The sequence below is a fragment of the Vicia villosa genome, linkage group LG4 (assembly GCF_029867415.1).
Source record: "Vicia villosa cultivar HV-30 ecotype Madison, WI linkage group LG4, Vvil1.0, whole genome shotgun sequence".
Lineage (NCBI taxonomy): Eukaryota > Viridiplantae > Streptophyta > Magnoliopsida > Fabales > Fabaceae > Vicia > Vicia villosa.
The window spans coordinates 194,877,178-194,898,042 of record NC_081183.1 but is presented as its reverse complement, the minus strand read 5'-3'; the positions used below and the strand labels follow the sequence as shown (position 1 = coordinate 194,898,042).

General features: G+C 32.8%; 2 protein-coding genes across 5 annotated transcripts; one reads left to right on the top strand and one right to left on the bottom strand.

Annotated features, from left to right (window-relative positions):
• Nucleotides 1-58: 58 nt before the first annotated feature.
• On the bottom strand, nt 59-1,608 carry LOC131596628 (uncharacterized). Its single transcript, XM_058869351.1, has 5 exons — nt 1,242-1,608; nt 1,011-1,151; nt 804-923; nt 583-678; nt 59-486 (listed from the first exon to the last, which is right to left on the bottom strand). The coding sequence occupies exons 1-5, from the start codon at nt 1,458-1,460 to the stop codon at nt 340-342; spliced, it is 723 nt and encodes a 240-aa protein (XP_058725334.1). The 5' UTR covers nt 1,461-1,608; the 3' UTR covers nt 59-339.
• A 14,333-nt stretch (nt 1,609-15,941) lies between these two features.
• Nucleotides 15,942-20,791, top strand: LOC131596626 (uncharacterized). Of its 4 annotated transcripts, none has more exons than XM_058869346.1 (8): nt 15,947-16,205; nt 16,299-16,391; nt 16,846-16,924; nt 17,037-17,115; nt 17,992-18,031; nt 18,128-18,262; nt 18,849-18,989; nt 20,040-20,783. In XM_058869346.1, the coding sequence occupies exons 1-8, from the start codon at nt 16,024-16,026 to the stop codon at nt 20,335-20,337; spliced, it is 1,047 nt and encodes a 348-aa protein (XP_058725329.1). In that variant the 5' UTR covers nt 15,947-16,023; the 3' UTR covers nt 20,338-20,783. The 4 variants fall into 4 exon arrangements, with proteins under 4 accessions (XP_058725327.1, XP_058725329.1, XP_058725328.1 ...); XM_058869349.1 differs by having other exon boundaries at nt 15,952-16,205; nt 20,061-20,768; XM_058869344.1 differs by having other exon boundaries at nt 15,942-16,391; nt 20,040-20,791.
• The last annotated feature ends 74 nt before the right edge of the window (nt 20,792-20,865 follow it).

Here is a 20,865-nt window from a genome sequence, read left to right as displayed (position 1 = left end):
ATGGTGTGAGGAAGATGCAACATTTTTCTCTCTTCCATGTTGGCTATAAATTAAGCAATGATGAACTTACATAATATTGTAAAATAATAAAGTACTATTATAAATTCTGAGTAAAATATAAATTAAAAAAACAAGATTTAACAATATTAGAACAAGATCTATCCAATCTCCTCATAAACCATTTTGTACACTGAGAACAGTTTGTACAAAATTTATGTGTCTTGAATTCAGCAAATTGAAGTAATGACTGAGGGGCCACTTTGAACCTAAAGTATCTCTTTCTTTGTGTCTATCCATTAAAAGAATCATAAAACCTCAAACATTAATTCATCCCATCTCCTAGCTAGCTGTCTTGTTTCTGATGCTGTTGCTTTTCTTGATACCATTTTTGGATGTTGATGATTTTTTGCTCAATTTGTATTTCATCATTCTTACAATTTTCAAGAACCAGAATGTACTCACAAGCAGCAAACCCAATCCCATTGCCTGCATAACAATCAATTTTCCATTAATATATTTTCACATTCAAAATATAAATTAAAAAAGTAGAATTTTTTTTTATTATTACTACTATTATTATACCTTTATGAGTAATGGATTATTGGAAGTTACTGTTATGTAAGTGATACATGGTCCAATCATCATCCTAGCAAATGTAAATATTGAAGCAAATAGAATCTGCACAATTTTCATAAATATTAGTTCGAAAAATTCATTCATATATAGGACTGATGAATCAAACATATATAGATCAGATACATCAGTTATTCAATAAATCACGTTTCGGAGACTATTTTACTTACATCAGCAGTCAAATTAAGGGCAGTGTCCTTGTAACCAAGTTCCTTTAGAAGTTCTCTCAAATGCAAAAATGGGCTTGACATTTCTGTTACCCAAACTGCCCCTACCATCTCTGAGCCACACTGTTTTCAGTAACATATATAGCAAAACGTTACCACAACTTTATTAAATAATCTCCATTAATTAACACTAAAAATTAATTTAATTACCTTCTGATAGCAAAGACCTGCTAAGAGTCCAACAATGCTTACCAAATGATGGACAGTATTATCCATATTGGTTTTTTCGTCGAATAAACAACAAACTAGATCGTAAATCAGGTACGAAAGGCTCACCGCAAGAACTTGCATCTGAAAAAACAAAATTCAAATCTAAAATTTAATTTCATTAATCACGAATATAACCTTCACAATAAAAATAACAGAATAAAAATTGAATACCTGTTTGTGGGAAGAAGTTGCTGCCATAGGACAAAGTGGACATTTCCAATCTTCGACCGATAAAGTAGCCAATGTTACTGCTAAGATTGCATGAATTGTAGAAACAATTCTGTTGCAGAAATCAAATGAACGTTTTGGAAAGATTTTTCTGACTACAAGAAAAGTTGCGGCCCATGAAAAAACTCCAACAACAATTAACTTTTTAATGTACTCTTCCATTTCTCCAAACTATGAACTGAAAAAATAAGCAATTAAGTTTCAAGGAATTGATATAACTTAAAGAAATTTGAATGAGAGAGAGAGAGTACTATTGTATTTACAATTATGATGAATGTACTATTTCCAAGTTTAGAATAAGTTAGTAACATATATAGAAGAGAGAAAGTTTCTAAATTCTAATAGGTTTCTATCTAGATATAAAGTATGTGTTATTATTATGACAAAAGAGGGTCTTAAAAGGTAATAATAACAAAGTAATATAGTAATGCATGGATGGAAAAATAGGTACCATAAAAAGGTTGCAACCAATGGTGTTGTAGACAAGGGCAGAGAAATGTACTTTTCATTCAATAATGACATATCTACCACGTTAATGATAGGTGTCCTGTTGTGAAAAGACTGCAAGACTAATTGTATTATTAACAACCTTTTTAAGTAATTAATTTATGCTAAAACTAGTAACAAACCCGTGCGAACGCACGGGTTCTGGTACGTGGCGCGCATTTGTTTTAGATATATATTTTTTAATAAAAAATGTTTGGTTACCCGTGATAAATTAATAATTCAAGATATAATTAATAAAAAATATTTTGATCAGTAACTTTATGTCCCGTTAATAATCAATATTTTGATCAATAACTTCATGTCCTGTTAATAATCAATCAATATAATAAGAATGTAAAAATGAAAAACTAAATTATTTAACCGAATGAGTTTATTAAAAAACATATTCTAATTTATATTTGGATTAAAAAAATTGTTCCCAATTATTAAAAAATATATTAAAATTTATTTATTAATTTTAAAATAACTCTTTCCATTAATATTATATTCCCTTTGTCTGAAAATAATTGTCCACCTGAATTAATTTATAAGAGATGTATATATTTTCTCGTATTGAGACACTTAATATTTAAATTAAATTGTAAAAAATGAAAAATATGAAAAGTAGTTAAAATAAATATATAAGTTAAGAAAACAAAATTGTAGTAAAAATATAAATAAAAAAACAAAATTAAAGAATGAAATGAATCATATCATTATATAATGGTTACAGTAGGACCATTAAAATGCTAATTAGAAAACAAACTATTAATGAACAATTAAAATATAACGCCTAGGATCAGTAAGAATATCGTAGTAAAATACTATTATACAACTTATAGGCTAACAGTTAATCCTATAAATATCAATTCATCAAAATGTTATGTATGTCATGAACAATTATCCCTTAAGACATATTTAGATATTTCTAATTTCATTGGTTCTCAGAGAAAAAGCATACCTGAGTCAAGAAATTCAATACGGCCATTACGTAGAAGCCACAGATTTCCAGCATGTACATCTGCATAAAAAGATTCACATGTGAGCAAACTTTCAAACCTGCGGCAATATGACCCTAAGCCCCCATAATTGCTTCCAAAAACAGCTTATGCAGAGCTTATATGAACTTCACTCTTATTTAATTTCAATGACAGGATATCTTATACATAGTTAAAAATCTCAATGACAGAATACCATATACATGGTTAAAAATGAATGTAACATAGTTAAAAACCTCACTGGCAGTTAAAAAAATCCATAAAATAAGCATTATTTTCATATTATATTTGTAGCAAGAGTATTCATGTAGAAGTAAGTATGCCCATATTTCCTGTACCAATGATGTCCAACTTATTTCAGGACTCAAGAACTCCAATAAGATGTTATTGAAAGAGATGTGTACACAATATATACCTGTGTTATAGACGCACTCTCATGTATGATCATTGTACTCACTCTCATGTACACGACCATACACCATTCTTTCCCCTTTGTAATAATTCTTTACACTGCAAATTCAGCGCAACAGTGATCCTTTTCCCTTCATTTTGCAAGTTACAACTCCATCATCATCATCATCGTGTAAAGATATGGTGGATTCTATTCCATTTTTCAGCTTTAAAAAACAGTAAGTAGTAGGCTGTTGAAAAAACATTGTTAAAATCTCTTAATATTGAATGGTAAGGTAGGACAATTAGTTTAAAACTTGCATATGAAACAATGCTAACCTATTATATGCTAACTTGTTAATCAAGTGCACTTCTTCCCCTTATAACATCTATTTCCACATTTCATGCAACATAACCTTATAACATCTTTTTGGGAAACCTGGCACAACTTTCAGTACCAAATTCAAGCTTCAAAAACCAATTAACATAGCCCCGAGCTTTTAATGGCAGACACTTGACTTGTTCGTCAATCATGTGAACTATCGCCTGATGTACGTGTCTTCGTGGACGAATACGGGGTCTCGAATAGATAATTCCAAACACAACACTTGCAAGAGATAACATTGAACCACCAACAAACACTCCAGGAATCATTTTCTCATATTTTCTCTTCTTCTAAATCTCTTTAGTTTCCCTGTTTCAAATATTAAAGAAAGAAATAAAAATAGTGAAACACCTCAAACTACAAATATGGATGTTCTACAATTATCTCCACCTTCATTCACTTAGAAATAGAAAATACTCGCCATCAATCTAAATATGGACAGTATAGAAGAAAAATTCAATTGGTATCTCATATTCTCTCTTCATTTCGATTTAGATCGAGTGACGACATATTTGAAACCTTTTTTATGCACTATAGTTTGTTTTTACTTTGAATAGGAGCCATTGTATAAGTGAAAATGTTATTTTGTATGTGCATCTTACAAATGAGGGACATAAGAGAGTTGTCATAACAGACCGAATGTGGGCAAGGTTGTTGTCCTCAACCCATCAACCCAGTTTTGTGAAACCTCAACATGACAAAGGAGATGCAAAATCAGAATCAATAGAACACAATATCATAAGTAAAAGAAGAGAATTTAAATAACTTGCATTGAGATGATGCAATCAAATTCAGAGCAACTCCTTTGACTTTAAAGCTTGTGAGGAAAAATCTATAGTCTGTTCCTGATAGTGGCAGTGATAACACAAAATAACAAACTTCAACCATCAATATATGTTAATAAGGCTTTTGTTGCATCTTGAACAGAACCTATGAATGTAGACAAAACAGCAAGGTAGATTAATTGTGTTATATGATGGTCTTGCAAACAATTATGCATAAACATAAACAAACATCAAACAGAAAACTGGAGAATTCAAGTCAAAAATCTCTCTACCAATCAATGGAAATATATAACTGTAACAGGGAAATATATGTTCAAAAAATAGAAGAACCGTCGGCCTAGAGAAAGAAAATCAACAATGATATAACTAAATCGAAGCATTACATATAAACATAAAGATGGGTATTTTTCACTAAGTACAAATATACCTAAAATGCTTAGAGAAAGACTCGTTGCATATTATTCACCTTTAAAAAGCCAGTAGAAAATTTCTTAGCTTTCCTTGTCGCCGATGGTATTGTGACTCATGTCTTCTTCCAGTTTGAATGATCCTTCTCTCTCTGCAGCATTTTTTAATTCAACTGACGTGTCACATTCTTTAAATGTTTGGAATCTAATTTTAATTCAACCTCTAATTTTCATCTATTTCCCAAATTCTCACAATTTGAATACCGGGATCAGCCTGTGCTTTGCTTCTCTCAGGCTTCACATAAATTTTAGAGATCCTGACCGGGCCTTTCAATCCTCGGACCATGAAACGCAGCAACGAAAAGCACCGCGTCATTCTTGCTTTTCATCAAACACATGGAGGGAAAACTCAGACATGCCTTAAATCGGTAAACTGAAACACGAAAGTTCACATACAATTTCATCCATTAGTAGCGGAAAATTAAAAAAACATACACGCTACCTTCACGATGATGATCAGGATTGAATGCATCCTTAATACTCCTAAGAGCTGTGAATAGCAAAAGATTAAGGAAACAATTAGTTCAACAATTTCAATTATAATTTGTTTTGAAAAAGCAATGATAGTATGACTAATATTTAGTCGCCGATAAAGGAAAAAAAATCAGAAAATGCATTATGATTCCATCTAACAAAATGCTTACCTATAATGTTCGTCCGCTATTTTTTAGTCGCCTTTTTGCAAATAAATCCAAGCCAAGTTCCCTAGTATCCTCGATATCTCTTGTTCACCTGTTCTTTGAATTTTATTTCCTTGAGATTTGGATTGTTTTATCGACCTTCCCACAAACCCGGTGAGATACAAACATCCTGAAAAACCAAAACTTTAAGATGGATATGTCGTCGCAGTGACCGTACAACAAAAATCACAGCAACATAGAAAACCCTACAAAAATACAACATTGAATATGTCAAATGAAATAAATAACAACAATACATAGTCACATATGGTAGAAGCTTAGAGTTCAGTATGTTACATTAGTAATTAAATCAGTTGCACTGTCTCCAGTCTTCTATGTACACCCAAGACTGTATTGTAATCTTTTTCTTCAGATTCATTTTAATAATAGTTAACTATTCCAGTTCACTATCATTTTCTCTATTATACCATAAACCCAATGGTATCACAAGCTTGATTCAATCATCAATGACCCCCATACAGTTACAATCAACCTTCATTTTTCGCTCCTCTACCATAAACGATAAATCTAATAGCTAACGATCCCCCTAATCACACAGGTTTGATAAGAATAAGTTAATGAACTCACAGAATATTGTGACATAATTCTTCTTTTGGAAAGGTGAAATTTTTAATATTATTAGCCGATGCAGATGCAAAAGCTTGCCTGCAGCCAAAAAAGAAGGGGTCAGACTTATAAGACAACATAAAATAAAATAAATTAAATATTTTAAAAAAATCAACCATAGTTAAACACTTAATCATTCTACACATAACAGCCAATTGATATAGAAAACATACTCTTTTGGATGTGGAGCCATAGCTCGAACAGACTTTTATGGTTTGTAAGTGTTAACATCATTTTACCTGCATGAACAAATTTTGTGTAAGATTAAGTACAAAACACGTACATAAATATTCAAGTGCATATAATCACAATACAAGCAGAGAAAAACAATAAGATATGAAAATTCAACAATAAATTACCATATCTAAAGTCCCACATCTTGATTGTAGAGTCATGAGGATGATTTGGGATATTACTTCATCGGCGGAGTAAGCTCTGTATTGCGTAAGACCTGCTGCCACAATCCCCTATAACATAGTTAAACAATGCACCATGAGATAGTGATACAATGAGAACTATCATGCCTAGAACAATTGGAATAATCAAAACCTTTTCCTTAATAGTGAATCACACAAACAAAACTGACAACATTATCACTGTCAGTTTCAACCAATAGATAGACCAATTAAAATTCCATAAAATGCTCTTACCAGTAAATATCACCAAACCATCGGTTGATACGCACACCCATCCTATGGAAACTTAACACCTTCAACTATTCTTCATCCAAACCTATAGAATTAAAAAGAATAAACTAAACCCTAAATATCAAAAGGCATAAACTAAACCATATAATTACTCCATTTTCTGGATTATTTTCTAACAGAACAATTGGATCTTGAATCGGTTGACCACCGTCAGTAACTACAGGTGGTGTGATAAATCTACCACTTCCCACGAGCGGAAATAATTGGTGACATTCTTCCTTCCATTCAGCATATTTTGCCCTGAAAATACGGATTAAGTTATACAACTAATCGACGATCATTTAGATTGATAGAAGGGGAAACGATTACCTTCGACGCTGCCCTATCTCCTCTCTTTCCTCAAATTTACTCTTAGCATCATAGCAACTGAGCAAATCTGATACAACACTAACATTCATGAAACCCTATTTCATCATCATCTTCCTCATTTTTTACACAATATGTTATCCTGCAAGTCAAAAAAATTCAATTGAGATCAATCTTTTGTGTTGACATCGAGAACCAATTGAAAACAAAAAAATGTACATCAGTAAGATTTGAATCACAACCCCATGATTCACATTTGAAAAGCCTGGAAAATAGCGAATTTGAGCCACCTCAGTCCCACGATTCCCTCAACTTCTGAGTCCACCTTCAATCCCTGATTTCTCTCGAACCTCAATCCTCTGTCACTCCACAGATATCTCTCTCAAACTCCACTCCCTAAAAACTTTATGCCTGCACTATCCTTTGAAGCACTCTACGTTAAATTCAGCATGTATCATTATTATATTAAATCTTAATTAAGTGCACACAAATGAGACAGAAAGAGAGGGTGAGATAGAAATTACCTCTAAATACTTCCTCCAATTTCTAGATGATAAACGGTTTTTCAATAAAACAGAATAAGTATGAAGCTACACCGAAAAAACGTAAATAGTCCAAACCGAGCTTATGAGTTTGAATACACATTCAAATCGGACCTGCACCAGTAAAAAAATTGAATTTGTATCAGTTCGAAAAACTGAAATGAGTAAAAAAATACTCGAGAAAACAACATAAAATGAGAACGTGTTTCAAGAATAGAGAGAGAGAGAGAGAGAGAGAGAGAGGACGGTTGTAGAAAGGCCTGTTAACAAATATCAAACCCTAATTTTTCTGCATATATAAGCATTCAAGACACAGTTCTAAAAAAAACGGACATTGTTCACCATATGCAAACTCCATCACTCTCACATCTGCAGAGAAAAAAATAAAAAATTAAAAACTTCATATCATATTCAATCTTCTTAAAATGACAAAAACAACAACAATAACAGCAAATAAACAAACATTCCGTTTTTATAAAAATGAATCACAAATAAACAATTTTTCAGTATTCAGTATCACCATAGCCTGTTGTTTCGATGAATGCACTGATTGTTCTTTCACATAAGTTACAGAATCGAAATCGAAACTCACCATGGTAGAATACAAAAAGCGATTTCGGTGCTTTCTCCAAAGTCCTGATTTCGTGTTTCTTCTTTTAGGCTAAATAATATTTTTGAAACCCTAATTTCGTGCATCGTTACATAATCAGAAATTGGAGTTTCATCTCAACGATAGAGAAAGAGAATAACAAATAGAGGGGAGATAGAAAGAGGAATAAGGTTTATGGAGAAGATTGAGGAAGAGGGAGATGGAGAAGATTGAGGAAGAGGAAGAACAACCCACCTTCGGTAGAGATAAAGAGAAAAAGGGAGAAAAAGAGAAAAAGTGAGAGAGAGAAAAACGTGAAAGAGAAAAGTGAGACAGAAAGAGAAACGTGAAAGAGAAAAAGTGAGAGAGAAACGTGATTCCATGAGGTAGATTAGGAAGCTTTGCAAATAAGTTGTCCACGTGGAACAACATGGAAGCAGGAGGGCAAATCGGTATTTTCCAGAGCAGTTAACTTTCTTATATTCTAGATAGAAAAATTATTCAAAAATTGATACTATATAGACTTATCTTTAAAACACGACTATTCTTATGCAAAACATATCGATATCTGGACAATCAATATCAATAGAGCAGGGCCGGCCCAAGGGCCAAGCTACTTAAGCTAGGGCTTTAGGCCTAAAAAATTTAGGCCTAAAAAAAATCTCAAATTTTTTCATTTAGTTATAAAAATATATAATGACGTTTGAGTTACATATATTATTGTAGCTTAGTTGCTAAAATATAGGCTTCTTTTCCTTTATGTTTTGGGTTCAACTCTTAGCAACCTCCAAATTTATATTTTAAAATACATTTGAAAGGTCTCACTTTAAAATTTGCTTTAAGCTTCTAAACGGGTATATTTTAAAATACATTTTAAAGGTCTCACTTTAAATTTTGCTTTAAGCCTCTAAACGGGTTGGGCCGGTCCTGCAACAGAGCTAGAGTAATCCAAATTACTAGAAAGAGTCCAAACTTTAATATAGTTAAACTGTGCCTAAATACTAAATATATTCTTATAAAAACAAAGTCAAGCTTAAACCATGTTATATTTATTTTTTATCGCTAAATTGTGACTAATACATACAAAATTTTAGAAAACTTAAGACAATTATGAATATCATTGTCTAATATAAATACCATGTTGTGTCAACAAATGTAATTGTAATTGAATTATTTTATTTTTTTAATTATTAATGACAAGGACCGATCAATATTGTGACAATGCTAGTACATATTAAGGAGGGAAGTCAATGAGAAGGATATGAAGGGTAGGTATGAGTTAGAAAATGAAATATAACTAAGTTTTTATACATTGAGATTTATTTTAGACCTACCATGAAGGTTGTAAGGAAGATGGTCCTACAAGTTTTAAACATATGAGGACTTGCCATTATGTATGTTTAACAGTTTTTACGTGTAGCCTTCAATTTTGGTGAGATTGTGTTGGAAAATAATCCCCACACACTTCACCAAATAAAATAACAAGGGAACACATTAATTTGAGTGGATAAATGATTAGACACTTATTTAGGTTCAAAAAAATATGCACGTTTATAATGGCTCTTGGATGGAATGATTCAAAATTAACTTCTACTTGTAGGAGATGAAATGTGGCTTCTGTTTACGGTGCGGTTTAGACGATTTTGATGCTAAAAATCAACCGAACCGGAAAAAAAATGCGGTTTGGTTTGCTTCGGTTGGTTTTCAAAATTAAAACTAAACTAAATCAAACCAAACTAATGCGGTTTGAGTTGATTCGATTGATTCAATTTTTTACAACAAAAAAAAATATTGAGTCATACAAATACATATAGAGAAAAATATAATTTTGTGTTTAATCGTTTAAACATTACCGTAAAAAAATTTATAATGTCAAAATAAGTTTATGATTTGATACATAAAAATGTGTTGTACAATTTTATCTTAAGTTTAAATAATGATATACATGAAATTACATCAGTAAATAAGTATTATACAAAGAATACGATCAAATATATTTTGTCTAAATAGTATTTATAAATGAATAATATTTTTTTATGATATATAAATTAAAATAAATATTATACAGAAAATATGATAAAATATACACATAATACTAATACTAGTTGATTTTTCTAAAAAAATTTTATATATATATATATATATATATATATATATATATATATATATATATATATATATATATATATATAAATTTATAAGATTTTGTAACATAATGTGGTTTGGTTCGGTTTATAAAATATAAATCGCAAATCAAACTGAATCGCGCGGTTTTGTTAAAAAATAACCCAAAGACATCTGAATTAAATGCAATTTTTGCAATTTCAATTTGGTTCGATTCGATTTTGCAGTTTTCTAATAGGTGGTTGGATTTTGAAAACCCCTATTTCTTATTTTCTTGGATAATTTTCAACTTAACAACTTTCGTATTTTCAACATCTTGACATTATTTATTTCATTCTTCTAAGGGATTACACTTATCTTCATATTAAAATATGATACCGACATCCAATCTAATTTAAAAACACGCACTAATCTTTCTTTAACTTATATATATATATATCATAAAATAAATTTAGTGACACAAAAAACTAAACTGTCGATAAATGTAATATATACATATAATTTTTTTGTTGTCACTGATAATTAAAGAGAGATGTTCAATATCATTTTAATAAATCTATAAAGATTAATGTTCAATATTTTAAAATTTTAAAAAATGTCGGTATTATTTTATTAGATGTGGAGAATTGAGTGTAATTTAACTTTGTTAATTTGAAAAATACTTATGTAGACACAAATATAACATAAGGTTTTACAAACAACAAATTATAAACTTTTTATTAATTAAAAAAGAAATATAATTCTTTTTCTCTTCTTCATAATCACATGATTCCAATCAAATTTAAATTTTTTTATTTTTATTAATATTTCTAATAACAATATTTTAAAAATCGGATCGTTATCAAGCTGGTAAAGGTACTGGATCAACGGTTTTTAAAACAATATCTAAGAATATTAATTTACGTGTATTTTCATGGAACTATTCTCCCTTAGGCTTTCCATGAGTCAAATATTTAATTCTAACAATTTAGAATGTGTTGGAAGTTCACACCTATCTCACATTTTGTTGTTATTATTATTTGCTTTTAATTTTAAATTAACCAAAATATAATCAAATAAGGGAATCTCAACAACAAAAGACATGGGGATTATCGAGGCAATTAGACATATTCTTTGTTTTGCATCAATTTTACAAACAAATTTTATAAATATATTGTCTAGATTGAAGACGTGAAAAATATATTAAAGTTTAAATTTTAAGTTTCTTTACAAAATTTGCATATAAAGTTCTCTGTTTGTGAAACTTCTGAGTTTTAGTGTGCATGAAATTAAGGAGTGGAAGGATTTCTAAAGATTATTCTAATAGAGCAAAAAAGAAAATACACTAGAATAACGAATCTAAGAAATAATAACAATGGAGAACAACAAACTAGTACTACAGGGAAAGACACCGTCGCTGTGAGTTCGATTGAAGTATTCACCTCCACAGTCAGTACGATAGACATACCGTCGATGGTGTAAAGTGTGGAAATATTATCCCCGGCAACAACATAGAGTCATCCTTTGACTCCCACACCAACAATGGCTAGTAATTTTAGGCCTTATATGCCTAGTTTCACGATGCCCTTGAATGGTCACGAACAACCTTACAATATGTCAACGTCGTTTATGACAGGTTTGCATACGAACACGTCGACATTTGCTGACAATGCAATGACTATCCCTTTGCCATTACAAGGTTCGGGATCAGCCGTAAACAATTTTAGTTGAAACACCCAACCCCCTAGGCATGAGATTCTCTTCCCAAGCAATGCCAATGTTCATCACAAATTTTGTTATGGCGTTGAGGCAACAAATGGATGAGAGTAACCATGATATGGTTAATTTAATCACCCGACATATGGGTATCATAATTAACCCTTTGATTCAAAGTATGACTCAAAGTTATCAACAGTTAGCAACACAAATTACACGAATTGTTGATTTTTTTTTGTGCCCCTTAGGTGCAAATTCGATTAACCTTGCAAATCCCAGTGGTTAGGGCGACTCAAAATGAGAGAATAATCCTTGAAGAAAACACGGTAAATCAGGGCCAACAATTTGTACCTCATATCGTCAAAGCACCAAGGCCTAAGGAAGTCGAACGACCACCAATTGTCCTAGTTAATTGAAACCAAGATGTCGACCAAGTGATCCATCAGACACGACAAGATGATTTAGTGGGAGAGAAGAACCTCACAGCCATCGCGAAAGGATAATGACACGAAATGGTGTAAATGTTGGCCTATAGAGGCCGAGCTATGTATCCCCACTGACAGAATACGTGTTACAAACACAACTCCCAATGGGTTGGAAAGTCCCTAAATTCACCAAGTTTGCTGGTGATACTAGTGAGTCCACAGTCGTACATATCGCTTGATATTTGATTGAGGTGGGAGATATTACCAATAATGAGAACCCGAGGTTGAGATATTTTCCCAGTTCTCTCACAAAAATGCTTTTACATGGTTCACCATACTCCATGCATATTGTATTAGTGATTGGACTTGCTTAGAGATACTGTTCCATGAGCAATTTTACACGGGGCAATCCAATATTAGCCTAAAATAATGGGCTAGCGTAAAATGAAAATTCACGGAATATATCGATGATTATCTAAATAGGTTATGACTTCTAAAAGCGAGATGTTTTACCCAAGTGTATGAACATGAGCTGGTCGATATGGCATATGGAGTCCTAGATTATTCTTTTAGAAAGAAATTAGATATCCAATATCTTAAGAATATGGCCCAACTAGCAGACAGATTTCGACAGGTCGAGCGCCTTAAGGATGAGAAGACCAGGGTAAGCAAGAAAAATTAAAAAAGAGTGGCCTACGTCGACATAGACGATAATGACCATGTAAGAAGTAGAGTATAGTTATGTCGAGGAAGGTGAGGTCAATGTAGCTTAATTAAAACCATGGCTCCCTTATGTGTGTAAGGTTCTTACGCCAGCAAATGGGGAAAACCCTGTAGAACCCGACAAACATGATAAATTTCCCAAGAAAATCTATACTTTCGATGTAACCAAGTATGACGAGATTTTTGATCTATCGGTTGCATATGGTAAAATCTTAGTACCACATGGTGCAATGGTGCCACCATTAGAGCAAAGAAAGAACTTAGGTTTTTCGTAAATATCATAATTTTTTGGGGCATAAAACTTCTAATTGTTTCATTTTCAGGGATCTTGTGCATAATGCTTTAAAATATGGTATGTTGAAATTTGATAAAAAGAATATGGCCCCTATGAAGATTGACGTTGATCCACTTTAAATTCAGGAAACTCGCTATGTTGAGCCATTGGAAATTAACATGGTCAAAAAATCTCTGAGGATTTGACATGAATGCTCAAGAAGAGAATGGTGAGAGTAAGATGAATTTTGTTTATCGTGGTGGAAACATGTTTTTGGATCTTTTTGTTTTTGGTGTTTACTAAAAGTTATTTCACCATGGCCTTTGTTAAACTCAACGCTTATTCTATGTTGACAAGAGCTAAGACAGGTCATTCCAAACCTAAAGTGTATCTCTCACATGTGGAACCTACTTTTCTGAAGCAAGCTCTAGATCATCCTGATTGGTATAAAGCTATGCAACTTGAGTATGATGCTCGTTTGGCTAATCAAACTTGGACATTAATACCTCTGCCCCCTTATAGATAACCAGTTGGTTGTCTGGGGATATTTAATGTAAAAGAAAACCATGATAGCTCTATTAATAAATATAAATCTTGACTTGTTGCAAAGGGTTAATAACTGGGAATTGTGCTTACTTTGACCTTGATTAATAACTGGGAACTTCAAAAAATTGGGATCAATAATGTGTTTCTTAATGGTTATATACAAAAGGAATTCTACATGATTCAACCTCATGGTTTTGAACAACAAGAATATGCTCTTGTTTGCAAGTTGCACAAATCACTATATGGCTTAAAACATGCGCCTAAGGTATGGTATGTGAAGCTCACTCAGGCTCTTGTTCACTTTGGATTTGTTCATAGAAAATCTGATCATTCCCTCTTTATTATTCTCATCAAGGAGTCACATTGTATGCTCTAGTTTATGTTGATGATATTCTCATCACCGGATCATCCTCCACACTAATCATAAACTTATCAACTTTCTTCATGCCACATTTGCACTTAAGAAATTGAGAGCTCTTGGAAATTTTCTTCGCATAAAAATCAAACGAGTTTCCATAAGTGGTCTTCTCCTTACTCAAACCAAGTACATTCGTAATCTACTCTCTAGAGAAAAATGTAGAATGGAAATGGTGTTACCACTCCTATGCTCACAAGCAACAAACTTAATAAGCATGACACCTCTACTCTATTAGATCCTTTACACAATTAAGAATGAACAAAGTCTGCAAATTCATGACATCTCCTTTAGATTCTCATTGGGCAACTGTGAAAAGAATCTTGTGGTATCTCGGTGGAACTACCACTCATTGCCTCTTACTTTCTCATCGCTGGCATATAGCGGTTCAGACTAGGCCAGTGATCTAAATGACGGTTGTTCCACGTCTGGTTTTTGTATTTTTTTCTCTAAATCTTGTATCACAGAGCTCTAAGAAATAACCTCTTGTAGCACACTCCAACACTGAAGATGAGATCGGGTGCTTTCCCATGCTACGCCTGAACTTCTATGGTTGGAGTCGTTACTCAAGGAACTCACAGTGTTATATGAGAAATAACCTCTTAGTGCGGTCATGTTATCTCATAATCAAATTCTTCATGCGTCCACTAAGCATATTGAACTTAATATTCACTTTGTTCGGAAACATGTCATTTAAGAAAATAAAAATCCAACATCTTCCAAACTCGCTACAACTTATAGATACTTTCACAATGCCTCTTGGAACATCTGCATTCGAGGATCTTACAACCAAGCTCAAAGTCGTCATCTTCTTCCCTCCTTGTGCAAGGGTATTAGAAGAAGCAGTAATATTGTTGGTGAAAGCATGAAGAGTAGCTAAATTATGCATGGTATAATAATATATATTCAGTGCATGACATAACTTGATATGACCTCATGCATACAATGCAACTCTTTAAATACTAGTTTTCTTCCCAATTATGCATAGTCCAATGATGCATAGTGAATATTGTATCACCCGATACAAAATGCCACCAAAATTATAATGTTTCTTGATCTTGAATTTGGAATAACAGTGGCTTCAAGAACACTAAGTTTCTTATAGTTTGACTCATCATAATTCTACTCCTACTTACGATGTTCTATGTCACATTGTTTCAAGTCTTTTTCAGAGGTGTCAAGATTTTGTCTTGCACTGTAATCCTATTAGAGGAAGTTGTGTATTTACTACTCAAATCTTGTATTAATTGGACACCTAATATTTCGACAAATAAAGTCTCCATTCTAACTATTTTTCAAATGTTAAGTAGTCTATTAAATTAGGTACAAGATCCTTCACTTTAAACTTACTCATATTCAATGTAAAATTATGTGGGACATTCAATCAAAATTCAAAAGTTCAAAACCATAAGTACTGTACATCAAACTATTGCATAATTATTTTTTATATATTTCATGTAAATATTAATCAATCATAACAAGTAATTTTAAAACTAAAATAAAGTTAAACATTCTTAAGGACCTGTTTGGTTTTTTTTGCTGTTTCGTAACAGTGTAAGACATGGAAATTGGTCAAATACGAGCTTCACCGATTTGGTTCCGCCATGGAAATGTTCGGAGAAATTCCGGTATATCACTATCAGCAACACCGACTTTATCAACAAAATCTGAGAACCGAATGTTTATTCTAGGAATGGGATTCGTTGGTCAAACCCTTGCACGCAAACTCCAAAATCAAGGATGGTTAGATAACATCATTCTACTAATTACCTTTCTCTGTTTCATCATTCTTCAAAGTTTATATTTTTCTTATTGGGTTTATGATTGTTGGTGTAGGGTTGTGTCTGGTACTTGCACAACTCATGTAAAGAAGAAGAAGCTTGAGGATATGGGGTTTCATGTTCACCTTTTTGATGCAAACCACCCTGAGTGAGTCTATTGGTAATTTATCACTATTTGTTTTTATAAAGAATGCATCATGTTGTTGAGTTATACTTGAAAATTTTAAATGAGTAAGTGTAGCTACATGTGTCTGTCACACGTGTTAGACACCAGATATGTCTTTAATCGCATGTTGTTAAATAGTGGGCAACGCGTAAGTGAATTTAAACAAATTGGTATTGTTTGCAATCGGTTATTATTAGTGTAAAATGTTGTTATACTGCGGCTGTTGTTGCGCTATAGCATTGCTGCATAGAAAATTTGAACAAAATGCCGTTTTGTAGAACCTATGACTGACAAAAATGCTTCAATTTGAAATGACAATGTTAGGTTTTGTTATACATGCTATGAAAATACTTATTAGATAATAAAACATGGTTTCTTAATTTTATGATATTCAAAGGGATGCAATCGTGCCTGAAACGGATAATTATTTTTGCAGTATGAGTATCCTACAACTACTGAGAAATTACACTCACTTTCTTGTTTCTGTCCCCCCTGTTGTCGGCATTGGTGACCCGGTATGATCTTAGTATAACAATTGTCATGTTTTACCATACTGAATCAATTTTGTATTCTTGGATAATCTCTTTCAGTTTCTCCTTTTTACTTATATTTTGAACGATTTTGTAGATGCTTCAGCACGAAGAACTTATTAAAAGCTCTTTAGTTAATGGGGGTCTTCAGTGGCTCTGTTACTTGTCTTCAACAAGTAAGTCTTTAGTGAAATTAGTAATGAGTTTAATGTCGCCGTTTCTTCATAGACATAAATGTAAACAAAAAGTTTTGCTCTTTTGCCTTGTTCATTTCCTTCTGATTCCAAAAAAGAAAATTATTCCATAAATTTTCATACAATACTTTGGCAGTCAAAGCGAGTTAACTTTGATAGTTGGAAGACATTTTTTCTTGTTTTTGTTCATACAACGATTCTTGTTGCTGCCATTAATTTGCAGAGTTACATCCTTTCAATAAAAAATAGCTACTTAGAAAATATGTTTTATGATAAACTGATAAGGAGCCACGGGTTATTATTATGTACATTTTTATCTTTTAAAGTAGGGGTGGTAAACGGACATGCGCGGGCCCACCAAAATACGGCGTAAGGCAGAGCAGGCAAAGTAGAAGGGACTGGCTGGAAACCTTGGCTCGGCCCATCAAAAAACGTAGCGGGGCCAGCAGACCCTTTTACTCCTAATATATGCGGCAAAAAGCCATGTCCATCCCGTTTAGGCCCGCGCCCGCCAAAAGTCAGGGCAAGACCGAAATGGGCAAAATATAGGCGGGCAGGCCGGAAACCTTGGTTTGACCCGCCATCCTATCATACAAGAAATTAGTGTCACTGTTTATTAGATTACTTTTACAGCAAGCAAGAAAGATTTTATCTTAGTAATAAAAATGATAAGATATGTTGTAATGATTTTAAAAAAAGGCTTGATTTTGCATATGCATTATGATACCAAGATAGGATTCATTGCCAGACCCTTAATTGCTGTTTTAGTTGATACAAGTCAAGTACTTCTGCAGCTGCTTCTTTAGACATGGAAAAATGCTCTCAAATTAACAAACACATTTTGTGTCTCGCTTGCAGGTGTCTATGGAGATTGTGATGGTGAATTGGTAGATGAGGAGTAAGATAGTGTAACGAAATAAAACACTTTTGTCTTCCACAATTTCTGAAACTTCTATGTTAGTTGGCTCTTAATGTGTACGTCGTAATGTCGCAGTTATCCTACAAATCCAGAAAATGAGTTGGCTAAATTAAGGTTAACTTCTGAACAAGGCTGGTCAAGTTTGGCTCACCATCTCGGGATCTCACCACTACTATTTCGACTGGGAGGTATCTATGGCCCTGGTAGAAGGTACACACTTTTTTTGTTGTAATTTATCTTCCTATCACAGGTGGGAATAGACTAGACTAGGCTTTTCAAGTTCACTTTGAAACTGTTCAGTCCAAGTCTGATCTAAATTGGCCAGTGAGACTTTGCATAGGCTAGGTCATGGGCCTCTATCGGACGATCTGACCTATTCCCATCCCTACTTCCTTTCAAGTAATGTTTCTTTTTATTATCAATTTCTTTGTGGGGTCTATAAAATCCTTTACATTTTTTGCTCAAGTTAGATAACATAACAATCAATTCAAGCCTGTTATTCCAAGGATATGTCATGCTAATAGATGACATGATATGAGACATACTAATAGTAGGGTTTCATGTTTAAATGGCATGTCTCTCTATCACTTACATGTATATCAGTATTATGGTATGTTTGGATTGGCGTTTGCATAAATAAAACCACGTCCCAATGCACTTTCACCTTGGAAATGAGAAGCTACAAAGTGTGGCTTCTGGGCCGAACGTGCGTCTGGCACTTTTCCGCCGCATATCCAAACATACGCTTAGTATTTATAATTTATATTCATTTGGCATAACAGTTATTTTGTTTCAGTGCCGTCGATACATTAATTAAGCAAAAGCCCTTGTCAGAAGGTCAGAAGAGAAGAAAACACCGAAAATATACATCGAGAGTTCATGTTGATGATATCTGTCAGGCACTTATGGCTACTATTGATGCACCTTCTTCCCCCAGGTGAGTTTCCATTATAATAAGAGTTTTATTGATGCATGTACATGCTTCTCCCACAATAAATAACCAACCAACCAACTGCCCCCTTCTCAACCTCCTTTCACCTCTATTTATAGCAACCTAACTAACTAACAAATCGAAAACAGTTTATCACACGTCCCGCTCTCAACTAATACCAAAATAATTGGCTTGGCCCGCTTACCACCCTTGGGTCTACCTTCCCTTTTCTGTCATAAACCTTCCTTTTTTGGATTTATTGGTGGTTGGTCATGTCACGGTTTTTTCTTAACTAACTAGGAAAAAGTTTCCGTGCATGTTTGTTATCATGGTAGATTTGTCAAAATCACAGCGATTTACCATGATTTTACAAAATTACAGTGGCTCAATGTTATTCTGACAAATCCAAAGTGATACCAAACATGCACTCCAACAGTAAAAGCAAAAAGGTAGGTTAGTCTGAACTCTGACGTAATTGGAAGGTTTATGACTGTTACAATGAACTGTCAGCATGACTGAAGAAACCTGGATCTTTTATTTCAAATATTGTTTCAATGCCTTCATTATGTGTATTGGCAATTCTTCTTGCCATTATATTATTATAGAATTAAAAACTGTACTGAAGCAAACAGATGAAGGGTTTGCAACATATAGAATATTTTGCCAATTATAGCAACAACAATTGTGGCTGGCTACACATGAGACTGAACTGACTCTGCCATCAACAAATGCAGATATTAAATTGTAGGTTTATTAGAATTCCTTTATCATGAATGCACAAACTATAATAACAGCTGTCATTGCTGTTCGCGAATTTATATTGATACTAATGTCTGGTTTGTGCTAATTAAGGTCTGTTTATTTTAACAAATCATGTTTAAAATTTAGTTACAAATTCATTTTGATGTTTTATATGTTTTCAATGATTTGCACAACAAATATTGAAACCAACATTTTTGTGTACGGATGTTTGGGACAAATATTTGAAAATAGATAACATAGTGAGAAAGAACCGAAAACATAAAATAGAGAAATGACTTTGGTTGTTGATTGCAGTCTTGGACATGTGATTTTCAGGGTAATTTACAATATTGTTGATGATGATCCAGCTCCAAGGGAAGAAGTATTTGAATATGCAAGAAAATTGGTGGAGAAAAAGTGGCCAGGCATGAACTTACAACCTCTAGAACAGAAAGAGTGGTCAATTGTAAAATCAAGAAATGAAAGGGGTGAGAAGCGAGTGTCTAATGCCTTGATGAAGAAGGAACTTGGAGTGCAACTTCTTTACCCTGATTACAGATCTGGTTTGCAAAGTATAATTGACCAGATTCAGAGCCCTTGTCATTGTGATTGATCATATTTTGATCTGACATAATTCATTTCCATGTATTATCATAATTCATATCTCATCATGTTTGAGTCAAATTGAGTAAATGCAATTGTAATAAATTGAAATGTTGAACATGGAGTTCAAAAAGAACTGAATCATGAATTGTTCTACTATTTATTACTTCTCTATCTACTTTTACACGCCCTTGTTTTAGAATTTTTTTCTTCACAGACATCGATTTAAACAAGAACCACAACAACATTAAAATTAAATCCCAGTTTAAAGTCAAAAATGTCATTTAAGTTGAGAGAATATTATCAATACATTCTGTTACATACTTTTAACATATGCTCTTAATGTTGAAAACCAAAAGAATCTCATTATCTCATATAAGCTTTGCAAAAATTTAACAGCATAAACTTTAACTAATAAAAGAGGGGATTAGTAGGTGTATTGCAATTGCTTATTTAATAAAAAACCTACTACATTACTAGTTTAGTCACAAGCATTCAATACTGCTTACTTGGCAATAAAAAATTACACCACCTTGTG

What these genes read in the sequence shown, in the direction of transcription:
- LOC131596626 (XM_058869344.1), top strand. Translation starts at nt 16,024, where the DNA reads ATGGAAATTGGTCAAATACGAGCTTCACCGATTTGGTTCCGCCATGGA. An exon ending in CTGTTACTTGTCTTCAACAA is followed by an intron (nt 17,116 to 17,991) that starts GTAAGTCTTTAG and finishes TCTCGCTTGCAG; the next exon opens with GTGTCTATGGAGATTGTGAT. An exon ending in ATCTATGGCCCTGGTAGAAG is followed by an intron (nt 18,263 to 18,848) that starts GTACACACTTTT and finishes ATTTTGTTTCAG; the next exon opens with TGCCGTCGATACATTAATTA.
- LOC131596628 (XM_058869351.1), bottom strand. Translation starts at nt 1,460, where the DNA reads ATGGAAGAGTACATTAAAAAGTTAATTGTTGTTGGAGTTTTTTCATGG. An exon ending in CAACTTCTTCCCACAAACAG is followed by an intron (nt 1,152 to 1,241) that starts GTATTCAATTTT and finishes TTGTTTTTTCAG; the next exon opens with ATGCAAGTTCTTGCGGTGAG. An exon ending in ATAATCCATTACTCATAAAG is followed by an intron (nt 487 to 582) that starts GTATAATAATAG and finishes ATTGTTATGCAG; the next exon opens with GCAATGGGATTGGGTTTGCT.